This window comes from Oncorhynchus gorbuscha, linkage group LG09 (genome assembly GCF_021184085.1).
Source record: "Oncorhynchus gorbuscha isolate QuinsamMale2020 ecotype Even-year linkage group LG09, OgorEven_v1.0, whole genome shotgun sequence".
NCBI classification, from domain to species: Eukaryota; Metazoa; Chordata; class Actinopteri; order Salmoniformes; family Salmonidae; genus Oncorhynchus; species Oncorhynchus gorbuscha.
The window spans coordinates 77,038,580-77,062,776 of record NC_060181.1 but is presented as its reverse complement, the minus strand read 5'-3'; the positions used below and the strand labels follow the sequence as shown (position 1 = coordinate 77,062,776).

At 41.9% G+C, this 24,197-nt stretch overlaps 1 protein-coding gene across 2 annotated transcripts; it reads right to left on the bottom strand.

Annotated features, from left to right (window-relative positions):
- Positions 1 to 1,773: 1,773 nt before the first annotated feature.
- LOC124044106 (T-box transcription factor TBX15-like) lies at positions 1,774 to 23,872 on the bottom strand. 2 transcript variants are annotated; one of them, XM_046363558.1, is made up of 8 exons: positions 23,352 to 23,872; positions 15,791 to 15,998; positions 12,695 to 12,796; positions 8,017 to 8,200; positions 6,236 to 6,403; positions 5,852 to 5,916; positions 4,136 to 4,233; positions 1,774 to 2,687 (listed from the first exon to the last, which is right to left on the bottom strand). In XM_046363558.1, the coding sequence occupies exons 1-8, from the start codon at positions 23,551 to 23,553 to the stop codon at positions 1,861 to 1,863; spliced, it is 1,854 nt and encodes a 617-aa protein (XP_046219514.1). In that variant the 5' UTR covers positions 23,554 to 23,872; the 3' UTR covers positions 1,774 to 1,860. The 2 variants fall into 2 exon arrangements, with proteins under 2 accessions (XP_046219514.1, XP_046219515.1); XM_046363559.1 differs by having other exon boundaries at positions 8,029 to 8,200.
- Positions 23,873 to 24,197: the final 325 nt, after the last annotated feature.

Here is a 24,197-nt window from a genome sequence, read left to right as displayed (position 1 = left end):
TTTATGTCCAGTCGTCCACAACAATAGTTACATCATGCACATTCCTTTTCTCTCTGGTAGGCAGAACCTGCAGGACTGCCTGTTTTTTTCTCCCTATTTCAGTTTGATAGATGTGATGAGTCATTGGTTCAAACCAACCAGGGCAGATGTGTTTACAGGACCTTGGGATAATAAATAAGACCATTCTTGGATACTTTTTGTAAAACACACGATATGCGGGTATATCTTTCTTCATCTTTACTGTTCCATACATGCATAGTTAGAGTATTGCAGATTTCTGATGATTCCTGTTATTTAAACGAATTAAATAAACCCCATGGATGTTGAATAGTATGATACCAAATGGTAGAATATCATTGTAATTGCTAGTAAGTGATATTTGAATAAGAAAATGTCAGAGGATGCTCTATTCTTTGTGTTTTTGTTAGTGGTCCACTCTGATGGTACGCGCATCTTATAGTGACGGCTGTAAATGAATCAAAACCATGGAAATGAATTCAAATGTTTATTGAACATTACTGTGCTTGGCCTTTCTAAAGAATCTTTTTGATATTTCCCTTTTTCCACACATTTGTCTTCATGATAGATTGGCCAATATAATAGCATTATTGCTTGGCACTTAAATACGCTTATCTACAACACACCAAAACATACTTTAATTACTCTGTTCTCCTATTGTATATTTAAAACATTTCACGCAACAATGTTAAAGCGTATGGTTTTTACTTGCATTCACCATCTTATATATGCTTTTTAATAGGTAATCCACTCAAAATTGTGAAGCCATTCCAGTCTGTGGGGAAAGGAATTGATAAGATTGTGGTGATTTCACTGTATATTCAGTGTCCCCTTGAACAGAGCCTCTCATCCAGCATGTCCACTGAGAGATGCAGGGCCAACAACTGGGCCCCTGTTGGACACACATAGTTCATCCCTCACCCTGACCTGTAGGTCTTTGACTTCATCCCTCACCCAGACCTGTAGGTCTTTGACTTCATCCCTCACCCTGACCTGTAGGTCTTTGACTTCATCCCTCACCCAGACCTGTAGGTCTTTGACTTCATCCCTCACCCTGACCTGTAGGTATTTGACTTCATCCCTCACCCTGACCTGTAGGTCTTTGACTTCATCCCTCCAGTATGTGCTGTATTATATTATGTTCACCCTTTGTCCATCCATCATCCTCCCTTCATCACCTCTGAGTGGCCAGAAGGAAAACCATATTGATCAGGCACTGTTAATATCCACAACCCAGTTCTCTCTCAATGTTGCCACAATGCTATAGAATAATGTTGCATAACTGTCCTGTTACAACTAGAGATGTGGAAGTGGAGGGGAAGTGTCTGGATCTCACGAAGCCCCTGTCACATCATGTCCGGGGCTGGATATAATCCATAGCAACAGGGCTGAGTTACTGTAGAGGCTGTCATTACTATTGCACCATAACAAATTCATGGGTTCACTCCTGAGAATCCCTGCACAGTAAGAGTATATGGGCCCCTCTCCTTCACGGATCCCTCTGTGTGTCCCCAATAATGGGGTTAGTGTTCTGAACAGTTACTGAGAGAGTCAGGTATACGGTTTCACTTTGCCTTTTTAACACTATTGTGGCAATTAAATAACAGTTTCATTCCGTTGAATAAAGCCTGTTGGGGGGAAATTCAAAACAACAAGCATCATGAGATGACAAGGCATTTTTTTGAAAGGTTAACTTTGTACACTACCTCAGTATTACAAACGCTAAACGTAAAATGACTCAACATCAATAGCACATCTGAGATAACAGATTTATCGTAGAAGAAACATAACTTGTTGAAATAATGGGACAGCGAAAATGGGTCAGAAGTGAGATCCTAGTTTTTACACGATGTGCATAGACATTTGAGAGGAGGAGCCATACTGCCGGCCATCACAGGAGCCTGCCCCCTGCTGGCCAGTGGAGGGATTGCCGATCATGTGCATGCTGTCCATGCCACCGTTGGACAGGTACTGGCGCTCGGCAAATGCCCCGGCAGGGGAAGAGGAACACAGGAGGCCGCCCTGGGGCTTCTCGGGGCTGGTAGCCAGACGCGGGGAGGTGGGGAAGTTGTATCCATACAGGTTGTAGGGGTTGTGGAGTGAGAAGGCATTGTAGGACCCCTGTTGCACATGGTGGTGGCCCCCGCTGAACATGTGGGCGGATGAGGGGGAGGAGCCAGAGGAGGAAGAGCCAGAAGCTGAGCTAGAGCCCGCCTGCATCACATACTGCAGCTGGGAGGCCGGGAACGAGGTCAACTGACCTCCATAGGCATCCATCTTTCCGCCAGCACTTCCACTGCTGCCACTGGACAGAGAGCCATGGCCGCCCCCCTGCATTCCCGCAGCAATCAGGGAGGAAGTCCTCTGGGGCAGGAAGGATTCAGACTGCTGGGTGGAGGCCACAGTGCCCCCTGCTGCCTGGAGGCGTCCGTAGGAGCTTTCAGCCAGGCCCCCATAGCCCTGTAGGGCCGCCATGTTGCTGCGGGCGCAGGCCGGGTACTCAGACAACCCCATGCTGCACAACTGGCTCTCCCTGCAGCCCACATTGAAGGTGTTGGGGGCCAGGTGGAAGGTAGGCGGTGAGCAGGAGGGGGACAGGAGGTGGGCTGCACCAGAAGGGGAGGGGGTTCCTGTGCTGGAGGTGGTGGGAGAGGTGCCCGTGCTTCCTCCTAAAAAACACACAGAGACACACACACAACGCAAAGACAGTGAGACAGAACCAGCGCTACAGAGTGAAACATCAACACAAACACTGGCCAACAATCACACTCTGACAATATCTCTCATTTCAGCCATTCGCCGCCAGAATGTCTCCTTCCAGCAACTGCTGCCGTTTGATCTTAACCGGTCAAATAAGAGAGTGCTGTTTAAGACTGGTGCATAAGCATCTTAATTCATATGTATTGAAGAATTCGATATTACACTTACTTGTAAATTGCAGCTGACTTCACCACCTCGACTTGCTCAACATCTGATTTTAAGGACTAATTGCATGACCGCGTTACTTCTTTTAAATTGTACTATTTATGGGATCTTAAACCCTCTCGTAAATTACAGTAATTGTTTCTGAGCATAAATGTGGCTTCAGTTTGGTACATTACATGTCGGGTCAACAGAGCTCTGAGCTTGCCCCTTTTCTCAAAGAATCATGCATTCATAATTTAGACATGTATGACCGTAAAAAATATAAAAAACTCATCTTGGCACAGGTTAACATGCAATAAGTCAAGCTTTTGGAGTCAACCGATCGCTGTGGGATATCACTCACATATTTCTTTATTAATGAGAATTTGGGCCGCATTCACTAAAATTCCATTTGAAACCAGCCAAAGAAAAAAAAACACTGCATAACTAACTAATTCAGGATTCTCTCTTGGCCAGAGTTGTGATTCTGACTACGCCATATGGCTTTGATAATACAGCTGTTCTGTTCAGCTCAGTTCTGCAAGTTTTTGTTGGTAAGGAGAGGAAGATATCACAGTGATGTCATGTTTTCCTTTCTGGTCGTCAGTGGTTAGAGCAGCGTTAGTGTTGCTGAGGGGAACGGTTGATTACCCCACTGGAAGGCCGTCTGGTGGAGCTGGGGGGGTGGGGGAGGGGTGCTCAGTCCTTACGGCGTGCCCAAAGTTCATCAGAGGCGCGAGGACTTTAATTAACATCTAATCGGTTTGGAGGAGTTTGTGATAACAAACAGATGTCGACACAGACAAAATACTGAGTGACGTAACGTCATCATGACCTCGGAGAAAGGAGTGCTGAAGAAATTGACTTGCTTTAAGCATCGGTTGGGCCTGTGATACGAGCCATGAGTAGAGACACTGGGCTGTGCTCGCTGGGGAGAGACGCATGAGACTTTCACTGATACCGCTCACGTCACAAAGCCGTCCAAAAGCCACAGGGGTCATTTAATTATTTTATTGTTAAGGTCCTGTAGAATGTGAAAAGTTCAGTACATTCCAAGTCAGACGGACATGCCAAAAGTGATGACCAGTGATGACCAGACTGATGAAGGACATAGATAATTGATGTGTTGGGAAAGGAAAGGAAAAGGTATGCAGTGACAGTGAGAGAGTGTAGATGGGAGATTAGGACATAGTTTAAATACAGTTTTACACACCTTGCTGTTTCTGCATGTTGGTGAAGTCCTCAAACGTGAGTGTCCTCACAGGCGGTCTCCAGAACGCATAGGTCTCCATGATCGCCTCCAGACCAGTCCTGTGTGAGAGAGAGAACGAGAGACTGAAACAGTGGAAGAAGAAGAAAAGAGGGTCAGTGTGAGGGAAGGGTTGGGTACATAAAACATAACAAGGGCGGGGCAAGAGAAAGAGGAAGGAAGAGTTGTGACAGGAAAACAGATAGTCAAAAGAACAAGAGAGGCACATAGAGAAAGGAGGGAGTGTAAGTATGAGTGAGAGAGGTTGGAAAGAGAGAGGCAGAGAAGGAGAAGTGGAGTCAGACGGAGGAAACTGGAGCCATTAAAATGAGCAGGTTTTTACTGTGAACATAAATCTGGGTGACATTTCATCTTGAACACGGTTCTCCTTCCTGCGTGATTTACTCCTGTGTGCCCTGCTGAGCCCTATCCCAGGGAAACGAGGGCCTGTCCCGACCATGTTATTTTAGGGCCAGTAACTCCCGGGCCATTCCAGCTCGTTAGCGCACTACGCTAATCACACTGGCCCTGGCCATCAGTGCGCTCATTCATAGTGCTCAGGATCAAAACCCAACAAATAAGCTATGCCCTGTTTTACCTCATAAAGTAATGTGTCACCAGCCAAAATCCAATTGACGACATAATCATAATTTAATGCCTGAGATGGATCTGTATTAACATATAAATACATAGAGAACCAACTCAGTAGGTAATTGTACAATTTAGCTTGTGTAATATGTCCCTGTTTTTATTGATTTCAGATCGCTTTAATGTGGCATTACTCTGCACAGTTTAACAGTAATGGGGTAAATTACTTCCATGAGCAGAGTTAGGATATGTAAAGATAAATACATTTTCTGTCTATAAATATCCTATTCCTGCATAATCTTTTAATCTGTCATTTTCTGCAATGAAATTCTAATGCTAGTTCATAAACCCGGCACTCTATTGTTTGAAAAATGAAAAAAAGATGTTTCAAATATCTGTGCCGAAAATGTGCTCCAGATGGGAGGGGAGCTTTCATGTGCTGAGGGTCTGGTTCAGTGTTTCCCCCGCTATATATGATAATTCAGACAGACAGACAGACAGACAGACAGACAGACAGACAGACAGACAGACAGACAGACAGACAGACAGACAGACAGACAGACAGACAGACAGACAGACAGACAGACAGACAGACAGACAGACAGACAGACAGACAGACAGACAGACAGACAGACAGACAGACAGACAGACAGACAGACAGACAGACAGACAGACAGACAGACAGACAGACAGACAGACAGACAGACAGACAGACAGACAGACAGACAGACAGACAGACAGACAGACAGACAGACAGACAGACAGACACACAGACGTACAGACGTACAGAGAGAGAGAGAGGCACACAGAAAGAGGCACACAGAGAGAGAGGCAGACAGAGAAAAGGAGGGAAAGAGAGAGAGCCCTACCCAAAACATGTGGTTCTATCTCAGATGTAATGGGGTTTTCTTGGCAGGGGAGAGAGTGACTGATTTTATATGGAGCAGCATATGGGATTAGGAGGTATCTCCAGGGGATTATTTCCATATTAAAGGCCACGTTGGAGAAAATGAAATATTTGCGCCACACAGCATGGCGAACACTGAATCATGCTGCATTACACGGACCTCGGGTTACTGGGGAAATATATACCTGTTTCTGCCTGAATCCCGAAATCCTTTAGCAAATGGGTTGCGGTCGATCTTTAGTCTTGTTATCTGCAGGAAAGAAAAACATTACAATCAAAACACATGACATAGTGATGACAGATAGACATGTTGGAGAGGGAAAAAACGGGTCAACATAACGTTTTTTTTATTGAAGAGGGACCTAATGAATGTATGAATGAAGAAAGAATTTCATGAAAATCTGAATTTGAGTTAATAATATTAATAATTGGTCATTTTCCATTCATAAATTGAATTGATGTTCACTTCCAGAAATGAAAATGAATTGATCCTATGCCTGGTGAAGATAGACCCATTGAGTGGCAACATACCATTGTAGCAACAAAGAGAAAGGTGTCTGGTCTCAGACCTGTTGGTTCTGGTAGGCGGTGACAGTGGTGAAGACAGTCTCAGGGAAACTGAAGGTCTTCACTCCCTCTCCGCTGGGAACAGGCTTTGTGGGGGACAGGTCACTGCTGAAGTCCTTTCTGATCACATGGACACGAGGCTGGTACTTATGCATGGAGTGAAGGATGATCTGAAACCACAGAGAGATCGTAATGGTTACATTCTCTCTCTGTGTGTGTGTGTGTGTGTGTGTGTGTGTGTGTGTGTGTGTGTGTGTGTGTGTGTGTGTGTGTGTGTGTGTGTGTGTGTGTGTGTGTGTGTGTGTGTGTGTGTGTGTGTGTGTGTGTGTGTGTGTGTGTGTGTGTGTGTGTGTGTGTGTGTGTGTGTGTGTGTGTGTGTGTGTGTGTGTATTTATATATGTGTGTGTGTGTGTAAGTGTCTAAGTAAGTCTGAATTCATATCAGAGCTATATAATTAAGAGGAACATGAGTCCACACTTCTAATGAGAGAGGTGGTGAGGTAAGTATTTAACACCAGAGAGCAGAGCCGAGGAGTCAGGTTACGACGGCCCAGCCTTCCCTCCGGCTCTCTGTCTGCTCTTGATTACAGCCCGAGTGAGAAAGCCTCCTTGGAGCCGCAGACAACTAAGGGGGTCATTTCAAACAGAGATTGGGGAAACAGTACTGAATAACAGTGACAGTAAATGTAATTTCTAGCCAGGGCCCCCCATCACCTTCCCCTTGCCCCCCTGGTCGGCTCACGGGACCCTGCAGTTATGACCAAGGGTTCTGAGTCTTGCCTGGGCCTGAGTCAGGTCAACCCTGCCCCCGTCACACGTACACACACTGAGCTCACAACAACACGGAGCAGCCAAGGGTATTATCTGACAGATCTCTTGTCAAAACAATACATGTTGTAATGTCCCTGACAGCCTTCTATAGCAATGCAGTCACTTCAGCGACATATTTCTATCTAATTCATGAATCACAACCAAAAGCCAATCAGCTTGAAAAATCAGCAGCACATGAAACAGATGATTAATAACCAATAGCCACCGCTGTTGATGGAGAGGTTTGATAGTAGTCGGAGGAAGAAGAGAAGAGAGATGGGTCAGATACCAGCCTATATGCGGTGAGGTTTCCCACACAGGAAGTTACAAAGTTAATTTCCTCTCGCCTCGAGGCCTCCAGGAGAACAAAGGCCTTATAACGAGGCTGTGGGAGAGGAAAAAGGGGCCTTGACTGACTACCCTCAAAATACTCACCCACTGCTGCATCTGTTATTACATTTGTCAGAAGAACGGAGCTGCGATAGAATCAGCTGGCCGGGTGGAAAACAGGCCCACATTGAGGACCAGGGTGTGCCAGCCTACCAGCGCCGCACTGGCATCCCTAATCAGGACCCCAATGGAGAAATGGGTATGCACCGGCTTCTGACTGTTTCAACAACTTGGTAATCAAACCAATCTGGCCTGTAACAGCACTGAGTTCATGTCATGAGGAGATCCATCATGTGCCATAACTACATCACGACCAATCGACTGTTTCAGTATCAGTCGATTAAGGCCGAAGTAGCAAAAACAGTCTCTCTTCTTCTCTAAGAATAGTCTCATCTATACATGGGTGGGGTGAAATAAATTCCCCTGCTATAATGTGAAGCACTTTGAGAAATACTGAAACAATACACTTACTAATACATCTTTATATTAGTGTAGAAGTGTAACAGTGTTCAAGTGTACAGGTGTAACAGTGTACAGGTGTAGGAGGGAGGCAAGAGTTGGTATGTCAAGTTAAGCCGGCTCACCGGCTCACTCACATGGCCCTGGTCGTCCAGCTCATTGTTGGTGAGTTTGAGTTTGTCGAAGCTGACCACCTGCCTCATCCAGGTGTCTCCAGAAGCCAGGGAGTCTGGGTGGATGTAGACCCGCGGGGGCACGGGGGAGTCCGCGTTCCCCGCCACCATCCACTTGGAGCTGTGGTACACATACCTGGATGATACACACACAGTGACAGACGTATCAGCACCAAACCACATTTCATTTTCAGTTTTTTTCAACAGGTTTTGCATGTTATTGGGAAGCATTGAAGTCTTGGACATCATGTGTCATGTGTTTCAGATGCAGGGCTTGTTCACAATAGAGACATCAAATATCCCCACACACTACATATGCTTTTAATGACATATTACCAATTAAGCTTAGTCATAACATTTTATGTTGGATTGTAAGTTACGGTACAATTTGGCTGCCCCGCCCACCATAGAGCATTCCCCTCACTGACTGGCTGACTGACTGTAGCACGAGGGGGATTCCAGTCCACTGTAGCCCCAGGCACAGCTGTTTGCCTTTAGTTCTGGCCATGTGCACAGTTGAAAGTGCTTACTTGCAACGCCTCTGCCAAAGTCATCATTCAGCGGTAAAACATGGACAAAACTCTAATTTGGCCTCTTTGTTATTACACAACCCTCTAGTCTCTCTCTCTCATACACACACACACACATCCTTGACCCCCCTGTACACACCTACAAACACTCTCTCCACACACACACACACACACACACAGACCCGACCCCAGACCAAACACACACACAGAATGCCAGGCGTTTGTGTAATTTCCTGTTTGGAGTGCTGTTTAGGGTTAAGCTCGGTGTAGCAGGGAAAGTGTTAAGGAAGAGAGAAACCTTAGCCCCAAACAGGACTGGAAATTTGATTAGTCCCCTTTCATCTTCCATAAATCTGCCATCTGGCTCCAGCACAATCAATAAAGATCTGACTTTATGTGACACCCTTTGGACAGATGGGGGGGTGGGGAGTATGCACGCCTCCTCATCCAACACCACACTTCCTATACACACACACACACACACACACACAGACCACCGACACAACATATGTATGCATGCAACTCATCAAACAGATATATACTTTTATGGACAAACAGAAATTCAGACTGACACACACTTGCCAAACCCAGACTGGAAATTGGGTTACCTTACTGACAGAGTAAATATTACTGTTACATTACCCTACAGGATTGAGTTCATCAAGTCAAGTCTTCGTATGTAAACATGTGTTTTCGTGTGTGTGTGTGTGTGTGTGTGTGTGTGTGTGTGTGTGTGTGTGTGTGTGTGTGTGTGTGTGTGTGTGTGTGTGTGTGTGTGTGTGTGTGTGTGTGTGTGTGTGTGTGTGTGTGTGTGTGTGTGTGTGTGTGTGTGTGTGTGTGTGTGTGTGTGTGTGTGTGTTCACATATTGCGGACAAAGTCAATTTTAAGAGCTTGACATTGCTGGTCTGTGTGCGCAATGTGATTCAAACTTAAGACTTACCAACTGTCCACATAAAGGACACTTAATATATAGAGATTTAAAGAGCCCAGAATAAACAAGAAGTTCCTAAAGAGAGGCAGAGAGCCTAAGTAAAGCAAGTAACGACTGTATTTCCAGACCCCCTCTATGAGAACTATGAGACATTCCAGTGACAGCTTGGAGCTCAGTTTACAAAGCCCTGTGGTAAAGTCCCGAGCCGGGATGAAAATCCTATTTAATTTTACAAGATCTTTTGGCTTCTAAAAATCTTCCATGATATTTTGGTTTTCTGGAGCGTTCACTCTAAGGCAAATGCTTCAGTCAGTGAGAGAGCCAGGGTTCTACAGTGCTTCAATTAAAAAATGTAAATAAACAACTTGGGAAGAGAAAACATAAAGTTTAACTACTGAAAATGCATTGTTAAAGTGGTTCTTCAGTGTTCCGTTCAAGAAAGCCAAGTTCTGTTTATCAAATAAAACTTAACATAGTAAAAATGTCTGTAACAATCATATCATTAATGCATGTTATTGATATATAAACTGAAGATGTACTCTGTGTTCAATATGAGATAAAATCAAACAAAGGCATGGTAACCCATCCATAGCGCTGTTATAACGTTATTGCAACTATGACACTGCCGTTTTGTCTGTCGCTCTGACACTGCGTCCTGAGATGGCGGAGATAACTTACATATATAAAACTATTATTCCACCACGGTCAAATAGGTTTACAATAAAAATATGCTTTGCCATTTACTCAGTGAATAAAGCTATCAATTTGATGGTCTCACTCGAACCATAAACACATCATGATAAATACTTTTCATTCTCCTCTGGTGTCCTTCTCTGGAGCGCCAGACATTGTGTTCTATGCCAGAAATTCATTCAGATACTTTAACTGGAGATATCCATCATAAAAACCTATCCCCAAGATGGACATACAGTAAAGAACATTGTTTCAGGTTCCATTCAGATTTATGTGTATATCTGCATTTCTTATCACCATGTGAAATGATCTGTCCATGGTTTTTTTTTTCAACCATTCTCCATCTTAAAATACACAACAACAATTTATCAATAGTAGGCTATTTCATCCAAGATGGGGAGGAGACTAGTTTTGTTTGACTGAATTAGAACATCAATCTCAGACATGGCGAGTGTCATGTCCCATTAATGTGTTGTATTTAATGAACAGTGCCTTCAGAAAGTATTCACACACCATGACTTTTTCCAAATGTTGTTGTGTTACAGCCTGAATTTAAAATGGATAACATTGAGATGTTTTGTCACTGGCCTATGTAACCAGTGTGAAATGGCTAGCTAGTTAGCGGGGTGCGTGCTAATAGGGTTTCAATCGGTGACGTCACTCGCTCTGAGACCTTGAAGTAGTGGTTCCCCTTGCTCTGCAAGGGCCGCAGCTTTTGTGGAGCGATGGGTAACGGTGCTTCGTGGGTGACTGTTGTTGATGTGTGCAGAGGGTCCCTGGTTTGAGACCAGGTAGGGGCGAGGAGAAGAACGGAAGCAAAACTCTTACACCTACACACAATACCCCATAATGTAAAAGTGGAATACTTATTTAAGGAATTTTTACAAATGAATTTGTAAAAAAAAATGTTTTAAATGTCTTGAGTCAATACATGTTCAACCCATTTGTTATGGCAAGTCTAAATATGTTCAGGAGTAAAAATGTGCTTAACATGTCACATATTAAGTTGCATGGACTCACTCTGTGTGCAATAATAGTGTTTAACATGATTTTTGAATGACTACCTCATCTCTGTACCCCACATATACAATTATCTGTAAGGTTCCTCAGTCAAGCAGTGAATTTCAAACAGATTCAACCACAAAGACCAGGGAGGTTTTGCAATGGCTCGCAAAGAAGGGCACCTGTTCGTCAATGGGTCAAATTTAAAAAAGCAGACATTGAATATCCCTTTGAGCATGGTGAAGTTATTAATTACACTTTGGGTGGTATATCAATACACTCAGTCACCACAAAGGCGTCCTTCCTAACTCAGTTGCCGGAGAGGAAGGAAACTGCTCCGGGATTTCACCATGAAGCCAATGGTGACTTTAAAACAGTTACAGAGTTTAATGGCTGTGATAGGAGAAAACTGAGGATGGATCAACAACCTTGTAGTTACGCCACAATTACTAACCTAATTGACAGAGTGAAAAGAAGGAAGCATGTACAGAATTAAAATATTCCAAAACATGCAACCTGTTTACAACAAGGCACTAAAGTACAGTAATACTGCAAAAATTCTGGCAAAGCAATTCACTTTTTGTCCTGAGTAGAAAGTGTTATGTTTTGGGAAAATACAATACAATACATTACTGAGTACCACTCTCCATATTTCCAAGCATACTGGTGGCTGTATCATGTTATGGGTATGCTTGTAATCATTAAGGATGGGGAGTTTTTCAGGATAAAAATAAATGGAATGGCGCTAAGCACAGGAACAGTCCTAGAGGAAGACCTGATTCAGTCTGCTTTCCACCAGACAATGGGAGATGAACTCACTTTTCACCAGGACAATAACCTAAATCACAAGGCCAAATCTACACTTGAATTGCTTACCAAGAAGACAGTGAACAACAAGACTGAGTTGCCAAGTTAAAGTTTTTACTTAAATCTACTTGAAAATCTATGGCAAGACCTGAAAATGCTTGCCTAGAAATTATCACCAACCAATTCCACAGAGCTTGAAGAATTTTGAAAATAATTATGGGCAAATGTTGTATAATCCAGGTGTGGAAAGCTCTTAGAGACTTATCCAGAAAGACTCACAGTTGTAATCACTGGCAAATGTGCTTCTACAAAGTATTGACTCAGGGGTGTGAATAGTTAAGTAAGTAAATTAGATATTTCTGTATTTCATTTTCAATAAATGAGTAACAATTTCTAAAAACATGTTTTCACTTTGTCATTGTAGGGTATTGTGTGTAGATGGGTGTGACTTTTATTTTTATTTCATCCATTTTGAATTCAGGCTGTAAAACAACTAAAAGTCAAGGTGTATTAATACTTTCTGAAGACACTGTATGTGTACATCACTGTGGATACATCATTGTACACACCCATCTGAATGGGGAAGTTAGGAAATTAGTTGGGAAGTTAGGAAATGTTTGGAAGCACTAAGAAGTGTGAGCATACCTTAAGAAGATAGGAGCATACCTGTATCTCTTATTGTCCACAGGAACAATGTCCATGGCTATGTAATACTGCTGATGGGGGTCCAGACCCACAATCTTTACTCTCATTGCAGGGAACATCCGCCTATGAGAGGACAGAGAGAGGGAGAGAGAGAGAGTGTGTGATATTAGCAAACTAGCTTGCAAAGTTTAATATTGGATTATGAGTATCAGCAATAAAAAGGGGAAAAGAAACCCTGCACCATGCAGACATTAAGTATAATTAATTAGGTATAATGTCACTTGAAATACATTCTAGTGCACCACTGGGCAAATCACTGAGAAAATTCACAACACCCAAGAGAGAGACAAGGTTTGAAGTTAGACCAATGTTTTGCCAGTCATATGAGGTCATTTTCACCCCTCATCCCATCATAACAGTGCCTAGATGCACAACTTTATGATAATTCATTCAAATGTCTATCAAAGTTCCATGTCTTCATTAAATAAATATTATTCTGATTTAAGAAAGTAGGTCATTTCATCATCAAAGAAGATTGAAACTGTCTTAATGCACGAGCTGGCAACAAACTCACTCTTCCTTGACAATGTGTACCCAATCATGAGAAGTTTTTTTGTTGTTATTCGACACAAATCAAACCAGGAAAATAAGTTTAGAACACAAACAGACGCCATATTAAAAGCAGGACTGCATACACAGATACATTTACAAGTTAATTCCTCGTTGTACACTTCAAAAGCAGCATTTTTATTTCATTTAAACGCCATACATCTTTTCCCTCATAATGAGAAAAGAGGGCTGTTTTCTTACTTCCTTCCTCCTCTGAATTTATAGGCTTATTATTAGCAGAGCCATGAAATACACGCAGCCAGTCCTGTAAACTCTAGGCCTACTGCATTGAAACAGGGACTGATTCTATTCATGGGGCGATTAACAACGTAAATCTGATTCATGAATATCATAAAAACAACGTTGATCATATATTGTTTAGGTAAATCTGATTTACGGGTTAGCTGTCAAATTAGCGTACATATATTATTAACATAAGAGCAAACCGGAAAATACAACTTTACAACTTCACAGTACAACTTATATATATTATGCAATTTGATATTGGCCTAGGCCTACCAAAAGAAAATTCAACACGCAAACAACGTGGTCCTTAACATTTCTCCATAAAAACATGTAGACTAATTGGCCAGCTTCAAATAAATTAAGTTCGACAAAAATAATCAGTGAATATCTAGTTTAACAAAATGGAAAGCATTTTCAAATGAGAAGGGAAATATGCGCATCCATATGTTAGGCCATAGAACATTCCGCTCTGCCCTCGCTCTCCTCTGATGCATGTTACATAGTCAGAGGAATTATCATATGTTTAATAAATGTGATTAATATCATAATATTTTTGTTGTTAAAAGTAGTAGGTCTATATTAGCCTATACTAGCCTAGACTAGATGGGGACAAATCTAAAGGTTTGATGCTGATGTTTTTACTGGGCCTCTATTTCTCCTTAATTGACATTAAATGGTAGCCTAACACATAAGTAATATTTCTGATCCATTAAAAAAATGAAATCTATATATATGTATTTTGTTTAAAATAGTTTTTATTAAACACACACAAGAATGGTGTATAAACAGGTATACAATTCTTATCTAAACATAAAAGAGCATACAGGAACAACAAGACCCAGAGTTCTGGGTGCAGAACAAATAATACAAAACATGACATACAAAACAAAGACATGTAGAAAGAAAGAGGGTAGATGCGCCCCCCCTCCTCTGAACTCAAAACAGGGTGCTGAAATGGCATTAATTAAAGGAGTAGGTCATTATTTTAGAACTTGATGTTAGATGGTTCCTCACCCTGAAAATAAGAGAAACTGTAATCCATGGTTCAGTTATCGTTAAACCACTACAAACTTCAGCTAACTTTAGCCACCACAAGCTAACAATCAATGGAAGTGATGGGGGCATGTGAGCATGTTTTTTTTATGGCCAAATCACCTTTAGGAAACATCAAACCAAACATGGAGTTGAGTTGAATTGATTTCAGGTGATTTGGACATTTTTTTTAAATTAAACATACTCAGATTCTCCATCACTTCAATTGATTGGTGGCTTGTGGTGGCTAAGGTTAGCTGAAGTTTGCAGTGGTAGTTTAAAGAAAACTGAACTGTAAAATCAAGTGGCTTTTGAAACTAAAGTCATTTATGCCTAGGTTAGATAAACCTCTTCACCTTCTATCTGCAAATACCCTAATATCTGCAAATACCCTAATAAACATATATGTAAATAGGTTAATGTATTACAAACTATAGACCTACAGAGGAACATTCTTTCCCAATGTTTTTCATTTGTTTGAAGGAGGGAATAGTTATACCCTGGACCGCTTTATTTTTAGGCTTACTTTGTGAATACGTGGACTTAATAAATTTCCTTAACGGCAAAAAAAAATAAATCAAGCAATAAGTTCCCTTCTCATATTGCTTGATCATAAAATTCAAAATGGACGGGAAATACATGGCCTTCCCGGTGAGAGCGCGCAGGGGAAAGGTCTTCCTGAGAACAGTGTAGGTTTAGTTATATGCTCGGTTTAGGTTGTAATTGCTACCCAAAAGGGCAAGAAAACCGAAAACATGTTTCAAAGAGATGAATTGGAAACAGTTCTTTTCTGCTCCGGCTATTCTCTGACATCAGCCATGGAATACCCTCACACTTCATGTATGGCCTGTGATTGGAGCGGCCCTCGCACGTCCGGAGCCCTTTCCCCCATGTGCAACACATTAGCACCCCTCAAAAACAGGGTTAATTCCCATAGAGGACGGGCATCTTCTGCGCAAAACTAGGCTCGGTGTGCGTGTGTCTGTGTGCGTGTGCGTGCGTGGAAAATGTAGCAATTATAATCAATTTTGCACAGAACTTCATAAACAATTTTGCGTCTTCAGAGGCAATGCACCTAGTCGTAAAACCTATAGAAAACTAGGTCATATGCCTAGTCTATCCTATAGTAGGCGAACACAGAACATGTGTTCAGCGCAGCCTATTCCTAGAAGGAAATATAATATCAGATGAGTCCCTTAATAAATCATAAATATGCAGCAGTTGCTTTACCTCCCCGCTTTAGTGATGATCATCTCCGTGCCAATTTCATGGAAGCGCTTCCAGAGGTCTGCGCACTGCAGCTCCACCTGAATATCCTCCATGGAGGCAGCGGGAGACGGCTCGCAGGCCGCCGGGGCCAGGTCCGCGGGGGAGCCGAAGGAGCACGACGTCCTCTCCGCCAAACCCTCACCGTCTGATCCGGGGCTCGCCTCCGAATCTGTGAAGATTATCAAGATTATGAAAATGCAGCCAGAAGTAGAGCCGGGGCTTTAGGAAAATTAGCGTTGAGTATTGACCTGTTTTGTATGGTCTCTGGTATTGCCCGTTGAGGCCAAATCACCTGCAAGCATGAACTCAAAGAAAGCACCAAAACTGGAGAAAATTGAAATCTGACGAAAACTATTCCACTTACGTTTGAAATGTCATAAAGTATCCAGGGGTATACAAAAAAGCACAAGGATAAAGCATGCATCAAACGAAATGGGTATTTTTACATGGAGAAAAAAAACGCCCACGAACAAAATAAAAAAATATGAAAAATGAACCCAATTGAATGCCACGCCACAGTCAATGGGAGCATACAAATATAAAGTATGACTAACAGACTCATGCCCATATGAATTTAAGACGTATTATTCAAATAAACATACTCACGAACTGCACACTTGAATTCATATTACGATGTATATAGTCTTATGTCATATATTACTACGCCATATGAAAAGGATCCACGACAAAGTTATAACAAAGTTCTTATATTTTTTCCCATGAAATCTCTAATAGAGGCAACACAATAACATCAATGAAAATGGAAAAAGAAGTGCAACCTACATAAACAACATGTATTGACAAAATTTCCCAGATTAACTGTTCCAGATCTTAGTTTCCATATAAAGGGTTCCAAAAGGGTTCCAAAATGGCTCTTTGGCTGTCCCCATAGGACAACAATTGTTTGGTTCCAGGTAGAGTTCTATACAGTCTACTGTAAAGTTATGCATTCTATTTTTTATTAATGTACTGTCTCCTTTGTTTGTGCCAATATCAATTCAAATCAAACCAAATTTTATTAGTCACATGCACTGAATACAACAGGTGTGGGTAGACCTTACAGTGAAATGCTTACTTACGAGCCCCTAACCAACAATGCAGTTTAAAAAATAAGGATAAGAATAAGAGATAAAAGTAACAAGTAGTTAAAGAGTAGATAGTCTGGGTAGTCATTTGACTAGATGTTCAGGAGTCTTACGGCTTGGGTGTAGAAGCTGTTTAGAAGCCTCTTAAATCTAGACTTGGCGCTCCGGTACCGCTTGCCGTGCGGTAGCAGAGAGAACCGTCTATGACTAGGGAGGCTGGAGTCTTTGACAATTTTTAGGCCCTTCCTCTGACACCGCCTGGTATAGAAGTCCTGGATGGCAGGAAGCTTGTCCCCAGTGATGTACTGGGCCGTTCACACTACCCTCTGTAGTGCCTTGTGGTCGGAGGCCGAGCAGTTGCCATACCAGGCAGTGATGCAACCAGGATGCTCTCGATGGTGCAGCTGTAGCACCTTTTGAGGATCTGTGGACCCATGCCAAATCTTTTCAGTCTCCTGGGGGGGAATAGGTTTTGGTGTGCCCTCTTCACGACTGTCTTAGTGTGCTTGGACCATGTTAGTTTGTTGGTGATGTGGACACCAAGGAACTTGAAGCTCTCAAACTGCTCCATTGTAGCCCCATCGATGAGAATGGGGGCATGCTTGGTCCTTATTTTCCTGTAGTCCACAATCATCTCCTTTGTCTTGATCAAAGGAGGGAGAGTTGTTGTCCTGGCGCCACACGGCCAGGTCTCTGACCTCCTCCCCATAGGCGATCTCGTCGTTGTCTGTGATCAGGCCAACCACTGTTGTGTCATCGGCAAATTTAATGATGATGTTGGAGTCGTGTCTGGCCGTGCAGTCATGCACACATGACTGTAAGTCGCTTTGGATAAAAGCGTCTGCTAAATGGCATATATTATTATATTATATATTGAACAGGGAGTATAGGAGGGGACTGAGCACGCACCCCTGAGGGGCCCCAGTGTTGACGATCAGTGTGGCGGATGTGTTGTTACCTACCCTTACCACCTGGGGAAAACCTGGTCAGACAGTCCAGGATCCAGTTGCAGAGGGAGGTGTTTAGTCCCAGGGATGTAATATTGTATTATTTATTGAGAGCCCTGACATGAGTAGGTTTCTTTGGAAGGACACACCAGGTAAGCAGGGTTATGCAGATGCAGGACTGCTAAAGACTGGAGTGTGGCCCAGGACTAACCACCAAGTGATCACCAGCCCCAAAACAAGAGACAAGAGCATTGAGTGGATGAGAGGGAGGGAGATAGAGAGAGATTGGGGGGGGTGAGAGAGGGAGGGAGAGAGAGAGAGAGGGGTGAGAGAGAGGGGGTGAGAGAGAGAGAGAGAGAGAGAGAGAGAGAGAGAGAGAGAGAGAGAGAGAGAGAGAGAGAGAGAGAGAGAGAGAGAGAGAGAGAGAGAGAGAGAGAGAGAGATTAGTGTGAGAGGGGGGTGAGAGAGTAATGAGAGAGAGGAAGAAAGAGAGAGGAAGAAAGAGAGCGAGAGAGAGGTGCAGAGAAAAGGAGTGAGATATTTAAGGGAAAGACTTTTCGTCTTCCACTTGAGAGATCCTTTCAGCGTATTGGCTGGCGGTGATGATCCTCTCTCTCACACCATGTGTGAGCCGAAGAACAAGGCTGACAGAGTGGCTGTTGATTTGGCCCATACAGCCCCACAGCCATCAGCCACACAGCGGAAGAGGCCAAACCAGATATCTGTGCCTGCTCAGAGCAACCATGACAGCCTGGTTGCTGCTGTCATCTCAGGCCTTTGCTGTCATCAAGCTGCACTGTGTACGTCTACCAGCCCTCAATGAGTCACCCCGTTGTCCCTCATATGTCACCAGACCAGTCCCTGTCCACCACAGTTATCCCACTGTCCCCCTACTCACTGACAGCCTGCTCTGTCTCACCCACTATAACTAGTCAGTACAGCTGAGCAACACAAGTGAGAGAAACGACACACATCTATCCCACATTACACAGGATATTGCTGGGTAAAAAGAAACATATCGAGAGAGAAATGGGGAGACAATGAATGAGACGTAGTGAGAGGAAGAGAGGAACAAATACATATATTTAAGGAAGTAGCACCTCGCTGCAGCTAATAGAGAAAAGGGTAGAAGCAGAGTCAGAAATCTGGCGCTAACCTCAACTGCGTGATTAATGCAGACCAACTACAATCATAGACAGTTGTCCAATAAAGACTGCACCAGACTCTACTAAACTATGGAGAACAGCACTCACTTTTTCAAAACCCTATAAACTAACTTGTGGTTAGGCACAGAGAAATCAACTTGTGTTGAACCTCATTAGACAGAGAACATTGATTTTCCCTGTACGTCTACCAAGTTTGAAAAAAATAACAATAATGATGTCTTCGGTTTGTCACAACAAGAAGTCTAGATAGTTTGAATGTGAATTATAACACTTTTATAACACAAAGAATATTATGGATTTTAGCTTCTTATTCTCACACACAAACTCAATCACTATGTAATGATCTAATTTGGAAAAAAGCATGTTAAGAAACTAACAAATGTGTGTGTGACTATTGAATTGGAACAATGGACTATTCAAAGAGTAAGACTGATCTGGTCATTGGTGATCATTACACATTTGCCTTACAAGGTAAAGTCCTTCCTATGGAAACAGGTTTATGAATAGAAGATGCATTTAATACAGTTGTAACAGAGTGGGTAAGTAGCAATCTACCAACCATGAAATTGAAGAGTAACCCAATCCACAAGAAGCAGAACCACCTGTTTCTGCCTGAATTTAATTCAGACCCATGTTAGGGAGAGGCAATAAAATACAGATTTAACCATTTTAATAGCGCACACATATGTTGTCTTACATTTTGGCTTTTCTTTTCAGAGGCAGAATTTTTACATTTGAGTCTCTAATGTAGAAAATGGTTCTGGGATAATCAGTACCAAGTGACAATTTATATATCATACAGTATATAATATATAGTTATACAGAATACGAAAACATATTTAAACCACAGAGTTAAATGAAGTACGGACAGAGTAAACACAAAATCACAAATATATGGGTTAAAATAAAGATTCAACAGTTCAGTGACAGTAGCCTATGCCTGTCTCTTAAGATCCAGTGTCACCCCATAGACTGTGAAAATACAAATTACAAGTCTAAATTATTATCCATAATATAATTACCGATTCCCTGTGTGAGACATAGATGCTATACAAACCATTTAGTAATAGGCCAGTAATAGGCTTTCTTTAAGAGTGAGATTAAAGGCAATCTGCTATATGTTATATATATGTATTTGTAAATCCACAATGACAGTACTCTGTCTTATTATTACAGGTTTTGTATGTTCTCTCTTCCACACACCTGACAGTGCTGATATTTACATTTCAGGCAAGTCATTTAATATTGATAATAGTCCTTGCTTTGGAGTGGAAATTCTGCAGACAGGCCTACATGTGCTTATCTGAAACTAAGGTCATGTTTGTCATACATGTTGGTTCTCTGGGAAAACACATTGGGATTCATTCAGTTTAAGCTATTGTGTGGTGTTCTCACTATTTTTATATATTCTTCCAAGACGTGTCTTTCAATAAGAATGTTATATGACCATGTCGGTTTGAAAGCTTCACATGGAGGCAAAATCATTAAGCAAAAAGCCGAAACCGCACAAACTGACCACAGAGACGAGCTGTTTTCAATGATGGCTGGTCTACGCGTCAATTGGAGGCTAGTCAAGGCTGGATACTCTCACACACTGCCTGCAACGCTGCCAGGAATCTGGCTCATAATGACATGGAGTTCGTCGAGACAACGTGACTTTTCAATTAACGACGACTCCAACTGGAACAGCTCATGTGAAACCGTGGAGGATATATAACCTGTATTTGACTGACTGGCTCGCTGTCCAATTGTCAATGGTAGTACCGATACCCTGCATCTCAGCTGTGAACTAATTTAGTTCGGTTCTCCTCATTTGTGAGGCATCCACCAAATGCCCAACGCTTGGCGGCTGGCGTATTTCAGTCAGCAACCTCTGTGCGCGGGGGTCCAGTCATTTTGCGGAAGGCTTCTCGACCATGCAGCTTGACCAGGCCTCAACAATGTATTGTAAAATTAAAAATAAATATGTAGATCATAAAGCCATGCACGTGACGCTAAATCAGTCTACAGTGATTTTAATGAACCAAATAATATATGGGCATATAGCCTGTAATGCAAAACGTTTTAGACCATTTTAGATCATTAATGCAGGCCTACATATTCGAGAAAAAGCAGGAGGGACTTCGCCTTTTGTCTATAGGCTACAAGACCTATTGTGAATCCAGTTGTAATGGGGATTGTTGGTTTTACGTGTCTGTTGAAATTCAATGTAGGCTATAATGAGCTGAGAGGATATTTATCAATTTATATTAGGCCTACGATTCATATCTGAGGCCAGAGGAGGTTAGAATAGGCCAGGGTATGGAGTATCTTCATCGTCATGTAGTTAATAAAGCAAGGATACTCAAGCTCGAAGCCTCAAGATTGTGTCATTGTTGTCTGCTTTTGACATTAGTCTCTCCGATAAGATCAATGCAGTGTTCTTCAATTCAATCCTGTCCCAAATCCCACAAAACGTAAAGAATACGATACATTTGTGACATATAAAAGTTTTTCATACAGATTTAGCTGTCTTCGTTAATAATTTAGAACATTCTAGCATTTAAAATAATAGATAGGCCTATCCTAACTTGAATATAATGTGACATGCGCACTGTAGGCCTAGGCCTGCAATAACTTCGACCTATTGAAAATCCTGATAGGCTAAGCTACTTTCTTTTGCTTATTACAACATTTCCAACAAATAAAAAACGATAAAAGATTTTGAAAAGATTTTGAGAATTGCGATTTGTGGATATGAAATGTTTTGACAGTAATAAAAAGCCTACGTGATTCATAGCAGGCCATTACAATTAGGCTGGGCATTTCAATTTTGGGATTTAGGCATACAAAATTCATAATCATCCATTTGAATTAAATATACATTGATGTCCCAATTCTGTTTTAAGCTATTCTGTATACCCACCATTGCTCGTATAGGTGAGTGCTACTTGGAGATTGAGGCCCGAGTCTCTACATAATCGCCGTTTTTCCTATAGCGAATACACTGTAAAAATAAATATATTTAAAACGTTTCAAAATAATATTATGGCTCAAGAATTGACTGAAAGCTGTGTTGATGTTTTCCTTAGACTTAAAGTAATCCACTGAACACATTTTGAGTAGGCCTATAGGTCAAACGCAGACGGGGGTTGCGTGTCCTTCATTTCATATAGCGAAATAGTTTATATTATTGGACAAATAAACCAATACAACATAATAACACAAATTGTTTAAACGTACGTTTCATTGGCCTATTGTTTCCCAAATATGAACAATTATGGCGTCAGACTAGGTCTGTATATGCTGCACGAAATTGGAATAGAAAATACACACAGGCTAACCATGTGCAAACAACACACACACTCTCTTCACACACATTGTCTTATATTATATTTGGACTCACGATTTTTTTTAAATAAAAACCCCAGATTTGGCTTATTTCTACGATATCTTGAATGCAAAAAATGCATGATTTGCATTGAACCACAGAAACTACACTAATTCGTGTAACCTTGCTGCTAATGTAGGCCTATCTCATCTCTGCCAAATATCTCTCTCAATTCAAGACCATCTTAATATGTAAATATTAATTACAATTGATCATGTCTCCACTGGCGTCACCTGTATGGCCAATTGTATTGTATCAATAGAGACCCTCTGGTCACACACTGGTTGAATCAACGTTGTTTGCACGTCATTTCAATGAAATGACATTGAACCAATGTGTAATAGACGTTGAATTGATGTCTGTGCTCAGTGGGAAGGCACACGTGAAATAGATTTTACCCAGCTAGGCCTAATAGAGAGGGAGCACTGGCCTCACATGCGACCTGTATGTTGTACCAATATGTAGTCATTTGTAAAACACTGGTAAAACAACTTTTAAGGTAACCATTTACGTTATGAATGAATATAGTAGCGCAATAAGAAAATTAACCGTGACCTTCCACGAGAGGCTACTACGTTTTCTGCGTGCTTCTACTGACATGACAATTAATTTGTTAAAGCAATGGTTCTTATACAAAATCAATACTTTGTGGTTAACTTCTTTGACAATTTACACAATGTTAATACACCACTATTAGGCCAACGGTATATAGTTATGTTAAACTACAAACATATATTATTTACGGGCACTATTAGCCTACAGTAGTAGGCTACTATATTATTCCACATTAGTTATCTGAGGAAAAAGAATGACTCGTAAACTTTGAGATGGTGATGAAATGGTTGCCTTTTCTGTATTCCTCTTTTCCATGAGATATAATCCGTAGTTTTGTGATGGAAGCATAACAATATTCAACAACCCCAAAATATGAAGTAATGGTGGTTACGCACTGACCGGGGTCGATATCTAGACAATGTGCAGGGTCGTCGCCGTCTCCTAATTGTCCGTTGGTGGCGAGGCTCTCCATAGACAACTCCAGCTCCTTTTCCTCCCAGGCGCGGAGCTTTCTCTTCTTGTTTGACCCGATCAGGGCTTCCACCGAAAAGGCGTGCGCTCTCGAGCTCAGAGCAGCGGCAGATCGCCTCCTGTCACTCATTTCTCCCAAGGCAAATCCACAAGAGGGAAAACAAAAACTCCGTCCAAGCAGTGAGCACAAGGAAAATGCGCACGTCAATGTTTACAACAGTGCAAAGAGTCGACAATGACGAAAGTAATCCAAAAACTATGACTATAAATTATGTTTCAAACCTCTAACGATATGATATGCCATCTCTACGGCGCGTTTGATTGCTCGAAAGTAATGTTATCTGTCGCTTTTGTCTCTCCGTCCTGCTTTTCTGCCTCTTCCTTCTTCTCTTTTTGTCCTTCTCCCCGCTCTCTGATTGATACTCACTTCTGGATAACTTTTTTTCCGAAGCGTTAAGTGCAACCCTCTCGCTCACTGTCAAACCTCGCGCGTCCAATGAGAAGCCTAGAAAGAGAGAGAGCCAAAATGTGTCAACCAATTGCAGATGAGAGAAATAACAACTCCTGGAAGAGGAATCCGAAACTGGACTCTCGTAACTGACCATCCAACACTAAATCAACATCGTCAGGGATTTATGGAAAAAATAGTACTACATTTATTTGATAAATATCATTCAGAACGTATCATAACCTACTGCACGAGTAGGGCTTTATTTAATATTTTTTTTTAGCAGATTTAATTAAATTGTGTTAGAGCTTCATGAACAGCTGAAA